This window comes from Fusarium keratoplasticum, chromosome 1 (genome assembly GCF_025433545.1).
Source record: "Fusarium keratoplasticum isolate Fu6.1 chromosome 1, whole genome shotgun sequence".
Classification (NCBI taxonomy): domain Eukaryota; kingdom Fungi; phylum Ascomycota; class Sordariomycetes; order Hypocreales; family Nectriaceae; genus Fusarium; species Fusarium keratoplasticum.
In genome coordinates this window covers 933,802-953,361 of record NC_070529.1, presented here as the reverse complement: position 1 = coordinate 953,361, position 19,560 = coordinate 933,802, and the positions used below count along the sequence as shown (strand labels likewise).

At 52.4% G+C, this 19,560-nt stretch overlaps 7 protein-coding genes across 7 annotated transcripts; 4 read left to right on the top strand and 3 right to left on the bottom strand.

Annotated features, from left to right (window-relative positions):
- Positions 1-30: 30 nt before the first annotated feature.
- Positions 31-643, top strand: NCS57_00029600 (uncharacterized protein; the record flags this gene model as incomplete). Its single annotated transcript, XM_053050383.1, has 3 exons — positions 31-42; positions 457-477; positions 530-643. The coding sequence occupies 3 exons, from the start codon at positions 31-33 to the stop codon at positions 641-643; spliced, it is 147 nt and encodes a 48-aa protein (XP_052918898.1).
- A 234-nt stretch (positions 644-877) lies between these two features.
- Positions 878-1,517, top strand: NCS57_00029500 (60S ribosomal protein L20; the record flags this gene model as incomplete). Its single annotated transcript, XM_053050382.1, has 3 exons — positions 878-1,072; positions 1,130-1,306; positions 1,353-1,517. 3 exons carry the CDS (start codon positions 878-880, stop codon positions 1,515-1,517), a joined length of 537 nt encoding a protein of 178 aa, XP_052918897.1.
- Positions 1,518-1,700: 183 nt separating this feature from the next.
- NCS57_00029400 (Zn(2)-C6 fungal-type domain-containing protein) lies at positions 1,701-3,806 on the bottom strand (the record flags this gene model as incomplete). Its single annotated transcript, XM_053050381.1, has 1 exon — positions 1,701-3,806. One exon carries the CDS (start codon positions 3,804-3,806, stop codon positions 1,701-1,703), a length of 2,106 nt encoding a protein of 701 aa, XP_052918896.1.
- A 1,104-nt stretch (positions 3,807-4,910) lies between these two features.
- NCS57_00029300 (uncharacterized protein) lies at positions 4,911-6,505 on the top strand (the record flags this gene model as incomplete). The annotated part of the gene is made up of 4 exons (XM_053050380.1): positions 4,911-5,019; positions 5,075-5,151; positions 5,211-6,340; positions 6,394-6,505. The coding sequence occupies 4 exons, from the start codon at positions 4,911-4,913 to the stop codon at positions 6,503-6,505; spliced, it is 1,428 nt and encodes a 475-aa protein (XP_052918895.1).
- Positions 6,506-8,063: 1,558 nt separating this feature from the next.
- Positions 8,064-8,597, bottom strand: NCS57_00029200 (uncharacterized protein; the record flags this gene model as incomplete). Its single annotated transcript, XM_053050379.1, has 2 exons — positions 8,064-8,479; positions 8,531-8,597. 2 exons carry the CDS (start codon positions 8,595-8,597, stop codon positions 8,064-8,066), a joined length of 483 nt encoding a protein of 160 aa, XP_052918894.1.
- A 318-nt stretch (positions 8,598-8,915) lies between these two features.
- Positions 8,916-9,584, bottom strand: NCS57_00029100 (N-acetyltransferase domain-containing protein; the record flags this gene model as incomplete). Its single annotated transcript, XM_053050378.1, has 1 exon — positions 8,916-9,584. One exon carries the CDS (start codon positions 9,582-9,584, stop codon positions 8,916-8,918), a length of 669 nt encoding a protein of 222 aa, XP_052918893.1.
- A 668-nt stretch (positions 9,585-10,252) lies between these two features.
- On the top strand, positions 10,253-15,636 carry NCS57_00029000 (Rif1-N domain-containing protein; the record flags this gene model as incomplete). The annotated part of the gene is made up of 2 exons (XM_053050377.1): positions 10,253-13,285; positions 13,336-15,636. The coding sequence occupies 2 exons, from the start codon at positions 10,253-10,255 to the stop codon at positions 15,634-15,636; spliced, it is 5,334 nt and encodes a 1,777-aa protein (XP_052918892.1).
- Between the last annotated feature and the right edge of the window lie 3,924 nt (positions 15,637-19,560).

Sequence of the window (19,560 nt, the reverse complement as noted above, 5' to 3'; positions counted from 1 at the left end):
ACCTTGGCACCAGATGCAAGGAGCGTCGCGATGTCTACTCTGGTAGGTCTCAAGTCGGGTGTTGGTATTTGACTGGGTAGAAGGCGACGGCGAGCCCGGGTCCGGAGAGGCTTGACGGTATGAGATATTGAGCTTGAGATGATGTACTATTATTGTCCGAAGTGTGTTTTGGTCAAAGTTGATCTTGGTCCTATGGCTTTGTCGTTCAGGCTCATTGCCTTCCTTCCCAACTTCTTTGAGCTGGACCACATCTGATTGGATGTTGGACCCACTGTCTTGGCAGTCAACACAGATGATGGTGCACGTGACTGTTTTCACGGGTGGGTCGAAACTGACCAATCGCCTTTGGGGCCAAAGCCCTGCAGGTGCTACGTCTCTTAGCCCTCCCACACCTTCGCACAAAAAAATATCGCCCGCGACTTTCAACTTCGGCCATCTTCACTAACCTTCGCGCAGTTGGAATTGACCACCGTCACAGTAAGTCGGCAACATAGGACACATCCAAGCAGGCCACTGACAGATATTACAGATGGGTAAGCATTTTCTATCTCTCGCGCTCGACCATGGCGATGCCGCCCGCCGGAGGAGGATCGACGAAAACAATTTCGATAATTTTGCACTTCGACTGGGACGACAAGAATGAGGGATCAGACTGCTTCCTGGGACTGCGATGGCTCTCTAGACTGGCGGATTGGACTTCGATTGCGTCTCGACGGGCCTTTTTGGGGAATTTCGCCTCGAAAACCCACAGCCCTCGAATTTTCAATATCTAGTCTCAACCAACCCCGACCAGCCCAGGATAGCTCCACGACACTCGACCCAACCCTCCGGCGCGCGGCATCACGGCACACAATTCCTGAGAACAAAAATACTAACCATGAATTCAGGTCGTCTTCAGGAATACGAGGTCATCGGGCGCCACCTGCCCACCGAGGCTAACCCTTCCCCCGCCCTCTACCGCATGACCATCTTCGCTCCCAACGAGACGGTCGCCAAGTCCCGATACTGGTACTTCTTGCGTGGTCTCAAGAAGGTCAAGAAGGCCACCGGTGAGATCGTCAGCATCAAGGTGGTGAGTAGCGACAACTGGACTCGATGCCCATGGACGACGCTGACCTGAGATGCACAGCTCCACGAGAAGCACCCTCTTAAGGTCAAGAACTTTGGCATCTGGATCCGATACGACTCTCGTTCCGGCACGCACAACATGTACAAGGAGTACCGTGAGCTGTCCCGAACAGATGCCGTCGACTCCCTCTACTCCGACATGGCTGCCCGCCACCGTGCCCGCTTCAGGTCGATCCACGTACGTCGCACTCACATGGCCTTGCCTAGACCTAAGCTAACCCCAGGACCAGATCCTCCGCGTCGTCGAGCTCGAGAAGACCGAGGATGTCAAGCGACCCTACATCCGCCAGCTCACTCAGAAGGGCCTGAGCTTCCCTCTCCCCCACCGAATCACCAAGGAGAACACCAAGAAGGTGTTCAGCGCGAAGCGACCATCCACTTTCGCTTAGAATGTTTTCGGTTTCGAGGACGGTTGGGCAGGCTCTGCGGGTGTTACAACGGATCATGGAAATATCAACTGCATTGCTCGATAAAACGGGTGACGAATGAACCAAAAATTCTGAGCATGCTGATGCTGCTGCGTGATGCACAATTGATTGGGTTTTTCTAGCAAACTACCGATTGTGAACTTGTCAAGTCGATTCTCCTGTACCGCTCCCGCCCGGTGAATTATCCATCTGCGTGTCGTTGTAAAACTCTGTCCAAAATGACCACTCCATGGGGGCGCCTTGTTCCATTCCTTGGTCTAGGTCGAGGTTGAGTAGCTCTGGTGGATACTCGAACAATATTGAGGGGTCCATGACACTGGTGTCGTATTGTGCCAAGGGAGGTATTGTTGACTGCGCGGTTGTTGTCTCGCACAACATAGGTTGAGTGATTGTCTGTGTGGGAGGGATCAATGGCATCGTTGATGTGGTGTTGAGGTTGAGACCCTTCAAGAGAGCCTCTGCCCTTGCTGCCTTTGCCTTTTTCAGCAACTTCTTGATAGGCCGCCAGAGCGAGCCCGTCGCAGTATCAGCAATGTGATTTCTTGATGCAGGAAAGTTGCGATCCACGACAACCCATGCTCTGTCAACCAATTCGCCCTCTGTCTGCACACACAGCTCAGCCAAGGCAACCGCCAAAGGATGCCATTGCACATATGTGTCTGTCCACCAAGCAAACCGGTCTTCCCATTGGTCCTTTGTCATGCGTTCGCGCAGTTCCATGATGGACACGGCGGTGCGCAGCATCGTCTCCTTGGAGACGCGGGGTCGATCTGGAGCTGGTCCACCGTTGAAGGGGTATTGAACGTTAAGCCATAGCTTGAGGATGACAACGCGAGCGATTTCGGAGGCGTACATGGAGGGGAGGTGAGAGGGTCGGGCAGTGTGGATGAACGTCTTCTCGAGGAGTCGGATGTGTGCTATGAGTTCGTCTTCTGTGTACAGGAAGTGCTCTGCTTCTCCTGCTGCGTTGAAATGAGGATGTGATAGGAGGCCAAATATGCTTGAGCACATTGCTGTGCACATGCATATGACGTTGTCGGCGGGAGTCGACTTTGGGACAAGAGGTCCGGTTGAATCTGGACCAAAGTAGTCGTCGTCGATTGGTGTTGGTAGGACAGTATCGAAGCGAGCCCGGGTGAGTATGGCGTCAGAGCCTCTATCCTCAGAGCCGCGAACGTCAAGAACAACGATAAAGTGCCACAATCGACGTCTCATCTCTGCTACAAAGGGAGGATAGCGATGACCGTCTCCATCACGGTCGAGGCCCATCCCTTGGGCTACGCGAATGACGAGAGATGTGAGAGCCCAAGAGGATCGGTTATGAGAGTAGACGCGAATCATGGAAGTGTAGAGCGTCAGAGCTTGCAGTGTCTCTAGTTCATTGGTGTTGAGGTAATCTGCTTCAGCGAGAGCTCGCTCAGCGGCGATGCGATACCGAGCAGTTAATTCGGTCTTGTTCTCGCCCAGTTGCTTCTGACAGTCCTCCGGCCTGAGACATGTGGCGGTGCAAAAGTAGATGGAAAACATTACGGCGTTTGTTGAGAGGCTGAAAGAATATGTTGATGAAGTATCGATATGTGATTGGATCTGTTTGGTGATGGTAGGACGGTGTAGGATCTTGACGAGGGGGTCGACATTGCGGGAATAGATAGTCCAGAGCCGTATCATCATATCTGGAGAAGGGTGCTTCAGGGGTTCCCGCTCATTATAATATGGATTTCCGAGCAAGAAGCCTGACGGTGCTGTGGGTGCTGGAGGTGCCGGGTCAAAGGACTCTGGGCTATCGCCTTCCTCCTCCTCCTCATCGTCTTCAGAGGGTTGATCCAGCGCTTGCCGGATCCCCTCGACTTCAGAGCACAGATTCCCCCAGAAGCCAGCGCTGAGGTACTTTTCCCCAGCTTGGGCATTCGCGGCGTGTGTAGCAGCATCCTGCGATTCCTGACATTGGTCTTCCAGAGTGGCAGATAGCGTTGTGGCGATGGACGAGGACCGCGTGTCCTCATCGAGCTGCTTCAGTTTGGAGGGATCCGCCAGATTAACAATGGTCTCAAGGCGACTGATCCGATCCAGCAGCTCGCTCTGACGCGGCCTCGGCGCGCGGCGGGTAGGCTTCCTCGAGGGATAGACGCACTCAAGCCCGAAGCGAGAGCACTGAGTGCAGACGGGCTGTACCTTGTCGCACTTGATCTTGCGGGTCCTACAGCTCGAGCAGCTGAGGACCTTTGCGGGTCGGTCTTCTCTCGCGCTCATTGTTTTTCTCGTACCGCGATGTGCTGATGGTGTTGAAAATGCTGTAAGTGGAAGCTTGGTCAGGGATTGAGCAAGTACCGGCCCCACCCGATTGAATCATTGACGGTTCGATTTTGTGGGCGTGAGACTTTGGCGGCTTTTTCAAGTTGTTCACGGCAATGCTACATGACCTGTTGGAATTGAAGTTATTTTGAGAGACCTTTCACTTGTTTGAGTTGAAATAAATGCGATAAGTTCACTCATGGCGTACCTAGACGGAATTACCCGCTTTGAGTAAGAACGCGTCAGTGGGTGGCCGACAAAGAAATCCTGGACCGTGAACTTGATCTACCTAGGCGTGACTCATCGAGCACAAGGCGAGGAGATGCCATGATAGTTGCGTTGAATCTCATCCATCTCGTCACTCTGGAGAATCTCACCTGTGCAGTGGTTAGTAGCCGAGCCAAAAACCAACGAAACGAGACTCCGACTCCGACTCCAGTCCTGTTACCCTTGTGACCGGCAACTTGAGTCCGTCTTTTACCTCCAGACTCCGTATAAGCTCTCCAGCATGGATTTTAGCCTCGTTATTCCTGCTGTCATGCGTTCCGCCGGCAGCGTAAAGACCAGAGCGCCTTACCAAGATACCGCCTCCTTGGCCATCCCCTCATAGGTAGGAGGACAACACAGAATGGAGGTTCGCATGCTTGCAGATTTCAGTCCTGATTGAGTCTCAGTATCTATTAAATATCTCCTATTGCATCTGTGACTGCCTGGGGGGAAGATGCGTACCTACCCAAGGTCGGCATGGCCACAACTGCCAGACAAAACCTCTGCCTGCCTTCCTCACAAAGAAGTTGGCATTGGATGAAAGCGATTTCCGGAACAATTTGGAAAGCACAGTCGCTCTCTCTGCTGTATTTACAAGCCCCTTGTCTCTGTGATATAGTGAATGTCAACAAATCAGAACTGCCCGTGCCTTCCTCAGCTCTCTTGTTTGTTTATCTCGATGCCGTCTCTAGAAGAACGCCATCATCAACTGGAAGTAACTGCGGTGTCAAAACCGAATCACCAGCCACCGTAATCTCGATCTTCACCTCTTCAACACCATCATCAGCATCCATCATGACTCGTCCACTTGGCCAGGCCACAGGGGCTGAAAAGCTCAAGATAGTCACTGAATTGATCGACAAACTCCACGAGGATATCAAAAATATCGCACTACTTCCCTCGGGTGTGTATCCTAACCAGCCAACAATGTGTCACCTCCTAATCCCAATCCAACACAGACCGCGATCTCGCCTTGGAGGAACTCAAGATCTACAGTAGAGACCCTGAAAATGCTGATCCGATCTTCTCTGAAAAGGTTTGCTATTGTTATCTCCATGATTTCTCATCTCGGACCACTAACATCAGCTCTTCCAGGGCATTAGCACGCTCCTACCGCATGCCTTCTACAGCCCATCCACCAAGACTGCACGCGAGGCTCTTCGTGTTTTGGTAAACGCCATGGTTTTAAAGCCCGAGACTCGACAAATCGTTATCGATCAGGGTTTCGCGAAAAGGGCTTGCGGGGAGCTCAAGGGCGAGAACTTTGATGACGAGTTTCTCAACTCCCGCATTCTCCTCCTGTCGACTTACGACACAGTAATCGACGTTGAGGATCTCATTGACAATCACCACCTGGCGGAATACATTGTCGAAAAGCTCAATCAGCATGCAAAGGATCTATCCAAAAAAGCCGTCGACATACTCAGTCGCCATGCCAAGGACCTATCAAGCAAACCCAAGTCCAAGTCCCGTTCCAAGTCCAAAGTTGATCCCATGCAGAACATGGCGCTCACCGAGACTTCGAAGCTCCTGTACGTCGTTTCGCACGTTTGCCCCGACCGCGTCTCCTCTTTGAGTGCCGCACTGCCTCATCTCGTATTTATCTTGTTAAAGCATCCAGTCCCGGAGCCGAAACCTCTTGATGGCCCCTTCAAGGCGCTCATCAGTGCCTTTACAAATCTCGATTTTGGAGCGGAAAAGAGCAAAGCAGCCCTCTACCCAAAAGGCGAGACATTCAAGGTTGCGGAAAAACTGATCAATATTCTCGAACGTGTGGTAAGAGCGTATGCGGACACGGAGTTGGATGAATTTGCGTCACCGTCCATCAAGGTCATACGAAAGGTCTACACCAATGCCCCAGACACGCTCAAGAAACACATGCGCGGTTTACTCTTGCCCACGGTTAAGGATCGCGTAGACGAGTTGGGCACGAGAGATACCTTGCCCGGCAAGTTACTCAAACACCTGACCAGCCGTACATGCCCAGTGTTTCGGGTCGATATTTCTGACCTTTTTCTCGAAATGTCGGATAGTGATGCCAACAAATACGTGCAAAATGTTGGATATGGCTTTGCGGGAGGCCTGTTTTTGCAGGAAAGCATGCCCATCCCTTCTTCTGCTACAGAAGCGTTCAGCGGTGGTGCTGGCGGCTCGCAGGAGCCACGGGTGCTGACACAAGAGGAGAAAGACCGACAAACTGAACAATTATTTGATCTTTTCGATCGGTCAGTCGAGATTTACTGTGCCGTTGAGACTCGCAGGACTGACATGATCCCAGGTTAAACCCATCGAGCCTCACAGACGTCCAAGAAGACCTCAAAGAGACTGCCACAACAGAGAGTCAGCCCCCGACAACCAAGAACGATGCGGTGGACAAGGGCAAAGAATGACTCTTTGGCCGTGATCCACCATGTTCGAGTTGAAGATCTAGCCAGCCAACTTGCAGCAGTCAGCGCGGTAGTCCAGCAAGCAGGGGCTTACACGACGGATTCAAAGACTAATGGACGAACAGCGTGTTATTTAACGATGTTCCAGTAGCAGTATAATGTAATGAGTTATGAGGCTGTTTCAGGACTATTAGTTGGGGCATATCACCGGGCGGTCTGTCAGTCAAGTGCAAGCAGTCTGTTTTTTGCAGGAGGAAGATATCAATACACAGCGTTGGGCGAGAAACAGACTTCTTCCACACTTCAGCACGTCGCTGATATCGTTCCAATGAGACTGATAAGATTACTTGTGCCTTGGTCATGTTTTCCGGAAACCTGCATCTCGCACTGCCGGGACATTGATGGACTGCCACCAACTCACTCCTTCATATTCCATCGGCTCGCCTCGAAAACTCTTCAGAGATTTCCAGAGTCCCCAAAAGAAACTGTTTGTATGCGATTAAACGCTTATTTTCAAGGTATGAGCCCATGCTCGAGTTATTTACTGCTGCTGTGACTACCTTTGTCACCTTCTATCACCTGTAGTCAGTATTTTCCATTTCTAACCTAACATCAAACAGCGAAGCTTTGAATCAAGCAAACAGAGCATATTTGCGTTGGGAGTCCTTTCCATAACAAGATTGAACCTATCCCCCCTCCAACCAAAAAATCAACTCCTCAAGTTCTCCAGCTTCACCATGCCTGCCCCTGGAAATCCAACTGTTTTCTTCGCTCGCGACAAGCCTGAGCCTTCCGATAGCACTTGCAGGTCATCCATTCTTTTAGTTTCCATATCGTTCCGCATCGTGCTAACTCTCTTGCAGCCCTATCCCAAGCATCGAGGACGACGATACCATGGTGCGGGTGGTTTCGGACATCGTGGATGGCGAGGGCAACGACGAGGATGCCGAGTCCGGCACTGAAGCCGAATCTGGGACTCGCGCCACCTCTGAAAATTCTGCCGGGCCTAAGAATCATAGTGAAGTCATCGACAAGAAACCGGAGAAGCTCCTCAAGGGCAAGGGCAAGCGCCAGCCCAGCACTCGCGGACGAACCACCACCGTCCGTCGCTCCGGCCGCATCTCATCCGTTGTCCCGCCCAAGAAGGCAGAGCCGCTCGTAGTCAAGTCACCAGACAAGCGAGGTCGTGGACGCCCTGCTACCAAGGCCAAGAAGACGATAGAGCGTGGGGGTGAGAAAGAATGGGAGGTTGAGAAGGTGGTTGGCTCGCAGATCGATGCCGACACGAGCGAGCACTTTTACCTCGTCAAGTGGAAGGGATACTCCGCCAAAGAGAATACCTGGGAGCCCAAGAAGAATCTGGGCAACTGTCGCAACCTCATTCGAGAGTTCGAGAAGACGATGAGCAAATAGGCTAAGCTCGGTGGCGACATGGCTCAGGGACAGAGACTACGCCAACAAAGCGCAGCAAGAGGGACTGAATTAAAGGGGTGAAATTAGCTAAACAGAGCTGCGTTTGGCCCAATATGCGCCGTCAAAGCACCTTTTTCCAACTCACAACTCAGTACACACTCTCAAACAAGGCCAGGAATGCTGTAACTGTCCCAGCCAGGGGAAGTAGACTCCGTCCCAAGTTTAAGACGCCCCATCTCCCAATCAACTTGGCCACCTCTTCATTAGTAGCCTGCAGCGTTCCCTTGGCAGCCCCATACAACAGCTCGTTTGTGCCGCTCATAAACAGAATCGTGTACGGCACAATAGCGACAGTCAAGACAGCTCCAGAAACGAATCCTTTCCAGCTCTGGCCGTTCTGCCTGGCATCATAGGCGGCGTACAGGTAGGCCAGTGCCGTTGTGACGGCAAACTTTGGCATGATGGCGACGCCGTGGTTGAAGATGGAGGCCCACACGGTGGCGGAGGTGGAGGGTGCTGAGAGGGCGGCTGGGATGCCGACAAGGGAAAGACTGGCGATGGCACCTAAGAACGAGTCGTTAATAATGCGATATACAATTATGAGTGAGGTCTTACCAGAGGTCCATGCTGAGCCAGTGAGGCCAGTGGCAGTTGCCAGTAGGGACGGGACAGGGAAGTGCATGGTGTTGAGGATGAATGAGATTTGTGGCTCTTTGATACTGGCTATCTCAGGTATGGTGAAAATGAATTGAGGTTGAAGTATTCAAAGAGAGGGAGCGTGTCCAGCGAATAAATAGGCACGATTCATCTCGACGTCATGTAAGTTGGTAGTGTCGGAGACGGATGGAAGTGGGTCCCTTCGGTGCCGGACACTCTCACGGACTTCCAAGATGTCCGGCCGTGTCCGGCGTAACCCCTCCGAACTCTTCAATTATCAATTGGCCATGTAGTGGTGAAACATCCATATTCATTAATCATATTGGTAGCTTCCGTTCGTTCTTCATGGAGACTTTTCCTTGTGTGCGACAAATCCATACAGGGTAACCATCTTGCTCGAGTCCCTAAGATCGGTCTCCTCCCACGCCCTCACCAAGTCGAACCCACACTTTCGCAGTACGTTCTGGCTCGCTGCGTTGTCGTCCACTGTAATGGCTACTAAGCACTCTTTCTCAAGACTTCCGTCCCCGCAGACCGAGTTCTTGTCCACCTTGAGCTCGACCTCCTCCCTCGGGAGCGCCCACCACTGAGGGAGGTAGCCCCTCAGAAACTCTGTGATGTAGCCTTTGCCCCAGTGCTCCTTCAAGAGGCTGTATCCCACCTCAGGCCAGCCCAGCTCTCCGTCCAACACGCCGTTTCCTGCGATGCCGATGAACTCTCCCGTCTCAGCAAGACAGATGGCCCAGTTGTATCGTTGAAGATCGTACGGGGGCAGATTAAGACGGAGAGCCCTTTTGGTTTCTTTGACATCCTTGTCTGGCCTACCCTGCGTGAACCACACCATGACCTCGGGCTGTGTACGAAGGACGCGCAGCGCCTCAAAGTCATCCTCTGTGAGAGGCCGCATCAGCAGGCGCTCCGTTCGGAAAGGCTCTCGCTCATCGTTTGAGGGAAAAGGTAGTTTTGGTATTGTCGTCTTGACTGTGATGACCTCGATTGGGGCTGGCTCCATCTTGAGTGAGGAGATGTCTTAGATGACCACAATTGAGAGAGTGAAGGACACTTTCTATAATGATGAGATGAGAATCAACATCACCGCCGTCGCATCTCGCCATAATTTATACGGGCAACGTTGCCCGATGAGTCACGCTTACCTTCCTTCCATGACCGTCTTACAAAGGTACCTCTAAGAGCAGATATGGATCCATGGATAGGTACTTGTCGGAGAGTCACCACTGACTGACCCAAAAAGCACGGCGCGCCATGGACCCTAGTCCTGAGTCGGAATTGAGCCGGGGAAACGCGCACGGACCTCCCGTTTAATTGATTTTCGACCCGACCGCCCAAAGTCGCGCGCTTCGACGCGTTTGCCGGGGAAGGCAAGCGTGGCCCGGTCGTGCTTGAAGGTCCTGCCTGGCTCGACCCTGGATGTTGAAACTGAGTTAGAACATTTGACTTGCCATCGAGATCTGCCTCAACACCCACGCATTTCCGTTCAACGTGCATCCACGGTTTCTCTTTGCTTTCAAGATTGTTACTTCTTCCTGTGCATTTTTGTTTTTGTCTTTTCGAGTTTCGTCGTCGACGCTCATTTCAACCAGCTCTCTTTTCTGCATGTGTCGCTAGCGGTTTCCCGGCCAATTCACTGCTGTCTAGATCGCCAAACGCTGCATGGCAGCCATGGCATCTTCAGCTCCGGCCTCCAACCCCGTCCTCGACGCTCTTCCCGCCCGGCCGCCGACTCCTCCTCGAGAATCACGAGCTTCCATGAAGACCGCCGCCGGTCGACCGTTCGACCCTCGACTGAATCTGCAGACACCGCCTGGTGCGAACACACCTTCGTTGACCGGGGCAACCAACTCCAACTCGACCTCGAGGCGCATACGGAAGAAGGTCGAGTGGTCAAGCCATACCGAGTACAAAGACCCGCCCGATTATCGCGATTTGGCCAAATATTTCAGGTCATCACCGCTGTCTGCTCCCTCATCCGCCTCCTCAAGACCCGTCAAGGGCATCCTCAAGCCATCTGCATCCCCGAACCCTCTCGCATCGCCTCTCAATGGCCAGTTCAATGGTCTCACATCCCAAGCTAGCATTGCCGAGATGTTGGACTCAACCATCAAACAACTAGCCGGCTCCGACCGGGCCTCGCGGCTCGATGCCTACATGATGCTCTCTCGTGCCCTCAAGGCCTCCAACAATCTGCCTGATCGGATCGCCTTGCAGGACAAGATGAGTCTCTTCATGTCATTTATCGAACGCGACGTCAAGGCCAAGAACGAAAACGGATCCCTTGACACGACCCTCATCATACACGCTCTCAACCTTCTCTCGACTTTCCTTCATTTCCCGGCCATCGCCTCGACCCTCACTTCGGATTTTGGAGTCTTCGTCATGGATCACTGTATTCGATCTTTCGCCGACCCATCTCTGCCCAAAGACCTCGCGCGCCACTTGATGCAAGTGGTTGCTTTCCAAAGTTTCGCTCCCAAGGTCGTAACTCTGGATCGAGTTGGTCGTCTCGTCACTTCTCTACACAAGATCGAGGACCACCTGACCGGCAAAAGCATCGTCATGGGCCGCATCCAAATCTACAAGCGGCTTATCAAGCAATCACGGAATCACATGGCCGTCCACACTGACTGGTTGGAGGATATGTTTACAGATATGTTGAGCACGATTCGAGATATCCGAGCACAAGCCATCAGCTTGGGTACTGAAGCTGGCTTTGCACTTCGAAACGAGAAGCATGTCATGCGCAAGGTGACCGAGATACTGCAAACCACAGATGAAGAGCAGACCTACATCGAGTTCTACATTCGGAAACTGGAGAGTATGCTTAAGGAGAAGCAATGCTTGTCTTCTGTACCCCAAATCTGGGGTGTTGTCACACTCTTCCTTCAATGTCCACTCAACAGGTGGCAGTATTTTAATTCGTGGTTCAAGATTGCCCAGGACGCCTTCAACACAACCGACATGCAAACCAAGCAAGAAGCGAATTACGCATGGAACAGATATGTCTATCTTTCCATAACCAACAGCAAGATGCCACCCAAGTCCTTGGCATTATTGGGCCAGCCCTTGGCGAGTCAATTACGAAGAAAATTCAGCTCAAAACAAGCGGACGATGCGATGAAGCTTCGAAGAACAGTCATTGGCGGAATCTGCAATCTCTACTACTACGCCTTTCGCCCCATTCACGACAGTTCTTGGACGGATGCCGCCTGGGACTTTGTTCTTCATCCTGTCATGGCACAGCTGATCAACGTGGATGGGAAGCCCGACATGTCTGCCGATTCAGTGACACATGCTTCACGTATTGTGACTGGCCTTCTGGATGTTTCGACCCCGCGAAGCTGGAAAGAAGATCGCATCAGGGAAATGCCCCTGATAAGCCCTGACGAGTTGCCCTCAATAGACCCCCGATGGACTCGACGGAATTCCGAGAAGGTCTTCCAGCTTGTCGGCCCAATCCTGGAAAAGAAGTTCATTGATCTGGCAAACAAGGAGAGTTTGGCATACAGACTCTGGCAGGCTTTCGTTGGGTCGATTGCCGCTGCCTCAGCAAAGGACATCAAAGTAGCCGACGACACGGCAAGATTCATTGCTCAGTCTTTTGATATCTTGTCAAAAATGTGGTCCAAGGGTTTACCTGAAGGCTCCGAATCACTTGCTACCAAGTTCCTTTCAAGCATTCACCACTACGTCGATGTCCTTGTTTCCAGCCTCGGTCTCCTCCCCTTTACCGAGAAGAGATTCTCCGTATCCCTTGCCAACACCTTTGAGCCTGCCTCAACACCATCAAGTCGACATGACCGAGCAGAAAAGTCAAGCGGTACTGCTCAGGCACCAGTCTACCACCTCTTCTCCATGCTCTCTTCGATCCCCCCTGGCGCAACCGACAACGAAGATCTGGCCGAGTGCTTTCTATCCATCTTTGAGCCATTTTTCCACGACAAGAGCATGAGAGTCCGTGTGGAATTGTCTCGGGATATGCTGCGACTGTTGCCTCGAGACACACTCTCCCCTTATGGCCCTTGGGTTCTGGCCGCGCAGAATATTCGCTTGCTTCTGGATCAAAGCTACGTTTCATCGGGCTCTCATCCTTCGAGCAGTGAAAGATTACTTGGGCCCGAATATCGAGAAATCGTTTCCCTCCTGGAGCGTGGCCTCGTATCTCACCCTAAGCTTCCCTCACCGCAGTGGTTCTCTCTCTTCGACTTACTCTCGGATCATGTCGTTCAAGAGTGTGGTGATGCCGGCCGGGCACTTGGTCTCGTCGAGCCCCTAGCAAAGATTGTTGCCGACAACTTCTTCGAAACTGAGGAACAGTCAAACCAAATGGCTCTAGCTGTGGCGACAGCACTCTTCAAGACTGCAAAGCTTCCCCGTGATCGCCAAGCCGTGGAGGCCGCTCGACGGCGTTTATGGGGTGCACCGCCGACTGTATCTCGATCAACCTCATTTGATCCTTTCCAGTACCTGTACCAGGTCCAGGACCGAAGCATGAAGTTCTTTTATGAACACTACGAAAAGATGGGTGATGACGGTTCACTGGCGTCTTTCTTTGAGGTCGTTGATACTTTCATGACAGCTTCCTTCCCTCAAACTGGTGTCAAGATCTTGTCCAAGTTACAAGATGGACTTTCTCCATGGATTCAGGACGCAAAGGCTCAGGTCAAACTGAGTGACGATTCCCCCTTGTCCAAGGCAGTAAGCTCGCCTGTCGCAGATTAATATGATACAAAGCTAATGATGAGCAGTTGAGAACTATCTGGGACAATGTTTGCAGCCAACTATTGAGTCTTGGCCGTCTGGAGGATAAGGACCTCAACACCATCGAGCCCCTTTTTTCCGCCGGTTTTAAGAGCAGGCACCGACATGTGGTAAACAAGATGGCTGAAACGTGGAATGCCTTGGTCAAGGATGAAGAGAACCTGGACTGCTCTGATAGTCTCAAGTCAATCATTGCTTCTCTTCGGCCAATGGTGGACGTTTCTTTCCCTGGCATGGAGGAATCCAGTGGCGAGTTTGGCGCCCAAGCCCAGTCCTTTGTTGACTCACAGGAGGACTTGAGTTTCGTTGCTCTCTCGTCCGCCAAGTCATCTGGTCATGGTGTTGACCAAGCAGTCTCGCCGGCACCATCAATTACGAAAATGAGCCTGAGGGGTGCTTCGGCCCGCAAGCGTCGGCGAGATGCCACCCCTGAGGTGATACAGATGAAGCCAGCCAAGCGGACGAACACGCCTCGTCTCCGACATGACAATTCACAGATCCAATTTGCTCCGATTGTTTCGTCCCCATTGGTCGAAGAGTCCCAACATCTCACCGAAAGGCAAAAGGAGGTCCGCCAGCGGCAGCAGGAGAATGCCGCGTTATATCCCAATATTAGGTCCAGTCCCCGAACTCGATCCCGAGCTGCTGTCGAGGAGCAAGAAAAAGAATCCGACACAAAGAAGACGAGAAACCTGGAGTCCACACCCGAACGACCTGCTTCGTATGAAGACTTTATCACCTCAACGCCAACTCCTCGGCGTGGACAAGCTTTACAGTTGGAGGGCTTCAACGACCCACCATCATCGCCACCAGATCCTAGACGGAACCCGCTCCTTTCCGAGATTCAGACCCGATCAAAGGCTAAGAGCTCCCTTGAGAGTTGGCAATTCTCTTCGCCACCAGGTTCACCCTCCAATAGCCAACCACCCACTGAGTCTCAACCTGAGCCGCCAGCTCCGTCGAGCACCAAGAAGTCCGGCAGGAGCTCGCGGTCCAAGAGACGGAGGAAGTCGAGGGCTAGTTCTTTGGCCAACGAGGAAGTTATTCCTTCGAGTGTGCCGGTAGAGGAAGATGTGACAGATCTGTCCATTCTTCCGGATGCGGGCGATCTTGCAGACGTGGAGGAACAGAAGGAAGAAACAGGCGAATCCCCCACAGAGGAGCACCCCACCACACCTCCGCAAGCGATGTCACCTGTTGCCCAAGTTCAAGAGACACCAAAATCTGGGGACGACGAATTCGTCGATGCTAGGAGTAGCCCTGAGGAGGCGTCAAATGAGCAGCCACCTGCAGCACTTGTGGAGGTGGTCTCAAGCCAGAACCAGGACTCCTCCTTTGCACTTAGTGAAGGTGACGAGAGCAGTCTTATGAGATTCGTGGTGGAGCTTGAGTCAAGACGATGCAACCTTCCATTCGACAAGGTCAACTCTGCATCTGCCTCCCCGGAGAAGATGCGTAGGGCGCCGGCCACGGAATGCATCGAAGTGCAGGGAGACTCGTCGCCCGAGAAGCAGAGCACCACCAAGAGACCCTTGTCGCCGCCGGTGATCCCCTCTACACCTATCGGTGCGGGCTCTGAGAACCCGGAAAGTCAAAGCCACAGCAAGAGCCAGGGTGGAAGCAAGAGGAAGAGGAAGAGAAGTGCAAAGATCGAGACTCTTCGCAAGAGAAGACGGTCAGCCGACCCCCGGGGTTCGGACCAGGGTGAAGAGAGCCAACAGACGTCCCAAGATATTGGTTCGCCTATGCCAACGCCATCGGTCCGACGGTCGTCTAGGCGAAATGCCGGACAGAAGGGCAAGAAGCTGCAAGGCAAGGATACTCAGGTATCGTCAACTGAGGAGTCCCCTGCACCTCAAGCGAAGTCGCCCCCAGCAAAATCGAACGACGCAACTGGAATTCGCGACGGCGGTGACACGGATGAGGAGCTCATGTCACAGCTGGTCACGGAGTCTTTTGCAGCCTCACAGTCTCAGCAGGAGGCGGAGCCTGAAGTGCCAAGTGCAGTGATTGAGGACTCGATGGAAATTGTGTCGGCGGAGGATGAGTCTTCGCAAGAGGTTGCCGACGAAGCAGCTAAGGCGGAGAGTGAAGAGGCACCGGAGACACCTGAGGAACCCGAGGCATCAGAGACGGGCAAGTCCAACACAATCATGGACATTCTACGTGGAGGATTAGATCAACTCCGCGGAGCAGCACTGTCACGCGAAGACGTTTACCAGCTGGAAGACATGTTGATGGATATGAAGCGAGAGCTCTTTGAGGCAGAGCGACGAGGAAGACGTTGAGGTATGACAGGACAGGACAGGAATGAACTGGAGCACAGGGTGCATGCATTGTTTCTTGGGCGCAGGTGTATTTTTGGGAACTGGCTGTAATACTCCCTGTACAGATTCTTGCTTGGTCATGGCTGTGTAACGTCTTGATAGGATGGAAGGGCCTCAGGGAAGCACATGCAGGACAATAACTATACCTATACCTATACCTATGTAGATACAAATTAACAGCAAACAAAGAATTCCAAAAACGGAGGTGCCGAAAGTCGGGGTTGAGCAATTAGACTTTGTCTAATTCGGAGGGCGAATCTGGGGAATGTCGGGGTAAGCAACGATATACTCGGAAAGGAAGCTCGTGGGCTGGAGGTGTGGTTGCGGTGAGACATAATCTGACTGTCTCGTCTCGCGTAAACGGGATGAGGCCGAGATTCCACGTCCCGCGTGCATGTAACGCTACAATTATTGAGTGCACGATGCGGAGGATCGTCAAGGCGAAAAGATGAAGGGGAGGGAGGGAAAAACTGGAGGTCGGGTTGTCCCAAAGGGGAAACCCGACGAGGTGACAGGGTCGGTGGAGAAACGGAACCGGGAGGGAACCTTTGGAGGTGTGGTTCGGCAATTTTTGTGATCTCTTGAGGGGAGTGAAGGTTTGAGATTTGAGAGGACTGTGGCGGACGCACAGAAGAGATTTGGCCACTGAGGATGTTTTCTAGAAGATTGATGAAAGCTTGTGGTTGCCAGAGTTTTGCGGCTCTACAAGCGACTACCAATGTTGTAGCTCAAGTTCAGTTGGGAGGTAATAGGCGTCTTCTAAGTCGGCTTAACGCGGCATTGCTCATAAAACGGTGGTTCAATCAACGAGCGGTTAAAAACGACCATGACCCCATCGTCGTTGGCCGTTTTGCTGCTGCCTGGTGTTCTCTACTCTGGGCCCATCCGGGGGATCCATCCATTGCTGCGAACTAGCGTTGGGTACTTTGCAGAAACCTTGACCCCAGCCTCTCTCTGCGGAATCTACAACGACTGGTCAGCGAGATCTCTTTTGTCCCAGTTTTCATACGAAAAAAGAAAACTGCCGGGCAGATCATTGTTCAATTGTGGGTGACAAAAGAGGAAGGGATATGCGGTTCCGGGGTTTTGCGAGAAAAAACTCAGCCCAAGGATTCTTTCTTGGACAAGCATGGGTTTCCCCTCGAACCCTGAGAATTGTGCTTGTGGTGTGATTTACAAGGATGAATTGTAAAAGAGGATTAATGTTGTTGGTGCGGTTGGTTGATGATGAGATGGGATGCTACCAGATGTGGATGAAGTTGTCGACTTGTGTTGTGGTCTGTCAACGTCACTACGAGCCATTATCGCTATTGCTTTGCAATATTCGGATTGCAGGTTCTCAGAAAGACGATGCTTATCAAGGAAAACTTGCCTGGTTCCTGCATTGTCTGGTGTCTGACTTCATTTGACAACCTGGCATATATTTGTGAAGCATCACCATCCGTATATCCTTCTTGCCTCGTGACCACTCTGCAAAACAACCTCGATTGTGCTTGGCTCAAGTACGCATTGCCAAAAGCAGCATGGACAAAAGTCTCACGGCCGAGAAAAGACGACCGGGCGAGGGAACCTGCCCGAGTGGAATCGCCCGACTTGACATGGGCTAAAAGACCAAGATCGAATATCGAACAATGTATCATTGGGTGGAGACGAGTCAAGACAAGACAATGGATACAAGGTACCTCAAGAGCAGCAGCATCCATGGGTTGCTGAGCCCGAAGGATTTCCGGACCCGTCGCCGCGCTGGCCACACGGCAGTCGAGCGATGCGCCGGGGAGGCACGTAGTACTGCTTCGGATGCCCTTTACCGTGTGTGCTGCGTTGACGGTTATTGCGTCCAATGTAGGAAATCCGAAGACAATTCGCAGGCAGCAAGATATTACAATTAACTGCGTCTGAGAGCCGCCTCTCTTACAAGTTGATAACTAGATAGACGCCCTCGCTCTATTCGGCCCGCCCGTGTCTGTTATGACGTCAACCGACTCGAATATGGGTCTCCCCTGGAGCTAAACTGAACGGCGCAAAAAGGTCATCTCCATCAAGAAGGATTTTGGAGAACGGAGCACCCAACACCGTCCAGATGACCCTCATTGCGGTTTATATCCGAGGAGCGGGACGGGTGGTCCCCTTGGTTTTACGGTCAAGCGATACACCGTCACAGACGTTGGTCATTCGTTGAACGCTGCGGAGTCGGGCAGGGAAGTTGTAATCTTGGCGGCAGACATGGGAGTGTGAAGCGCGGTAAATGGCACGTTTTTGACTGTTTGTCGGACAGGAGACCGGCTTCCGTTCTTGACGGGGCGCGCAATACACGGGCGCGGTACTGGGTACTGTACATGAGACGGGTCGTGACATGGGTTGGTTCTTCAGTCATTAACGTGTTGTGACCCCGTCGTTCGCGATGAGGATGGATCCCCAGGTGATAGGGAGGATCCAACGAGGTGGGTGTCGACGACGGAAAAGTTAAGCCAGAGTGGGATTGAACGTGTGTGAGTGTGTCTGCATGAGGCGGGGATACACACTTATCCAGCTCGTTGGTTTGCCTCTTTAGCGAGAGCGTTGCAACGCACACTTTATTCTACACATCTTCAGCCTCGTGGAGATGATGTTCAACTTGCAACAGATTTTTTTATAGATTTCATCAATTGTCGTTGATCAAGCCAAGAGCCAAGCTGTCAGAAAAGCAGAGCCTCATCGCTGGGCACTTCTAGTCTACGCCATGGCGCTCTCAAGTTTTCTTGTCCCGTTCTTGTCCTTGGACTTTTGTGGAGGTGAAGAACATGGATGGTCGTCTTGGCTGTCGTGATCACGTGAACACCCTCGATCTCATCGGTTTACCTCTCTTGAACAAGTGTTGCCTCGGCCTAGAAACTTTTGCCATGCTGAATCATGTCAAAGCACGGGAACCTCTAAAATGGCCTCAGACAAGGGGCGTTTTTTTTTTTCATCGGATCATCGGTTTTGGTGTTGGTGTCATCTGTAAGTGGTTTCTCTCATGGTTCACGCACGATTTAGAGAGGAACCTCGGCTTGCCCAACGGCGACAAGATACGGAACAAAGCGGATCCTCAAGGTCCCTCTTCCAAGGATTGAACTTGGTTCGATAATGTCGACATCCATTGAAACGGGGCAACATTTCCCCAAAGCTGAGAGCGTCAAGATGGAGATAACTACTGCCGCACTTTGACGCCTGCCCCGATTTTCATTCACGCCTCCCCCCCGGTAACTTGCCATGACGTCGTCTTTCCCCACGCCTTCTCGCAGGGACACCATGTTTTTTTTCCCGCTTCCCCAACTCAACTCGCGCCACGGGCTGCGGAGGCGAGATGGTAATATTATGGGTTTTTTGGGGCGCGGCTGGAGCGGTGACCTGATGTAAGAGAGGCCGCGGATGTGAGCGTGTGTGTGTTGTTGGGTGTGTTGCTGTGCAAGACAAGTCAGGTCTGTCTCAATCTGCTTCCCGTGCGCCCCCTACTCAGTGATATACTTCCTCGTTGATTTGAGATCCATTGCTTACTCTGGATCATCGCTGACCTTGTCTTGTCTTGCCGTCCGTCCATGCAGGGGTCCATGGCGCACCGCATGCAACGCGAGAATTCGACTACGGATGTATGTACCACCCATCCAATCCATCCATCCATCGCCTCGATGGATCCATCCTCAGCCAAGACAACCATGGTTCAAGGACCAAGGTTTCTGAGACGCCAGCGTTGTGGGTGTGGATATCATCATTGCAGCCGTGGACCCAGTAGCAACCACACACCGGCTTGACTCGTTTCTGTCTCTTTGCTCTCTGCAGTGCAACATGGAACCCCGAGACCCTTCCTGTCGGGTGCGATCATCGCTGACCTGCCTCTTTGTATAAAGACCCTCGCGTCTTCTCCCC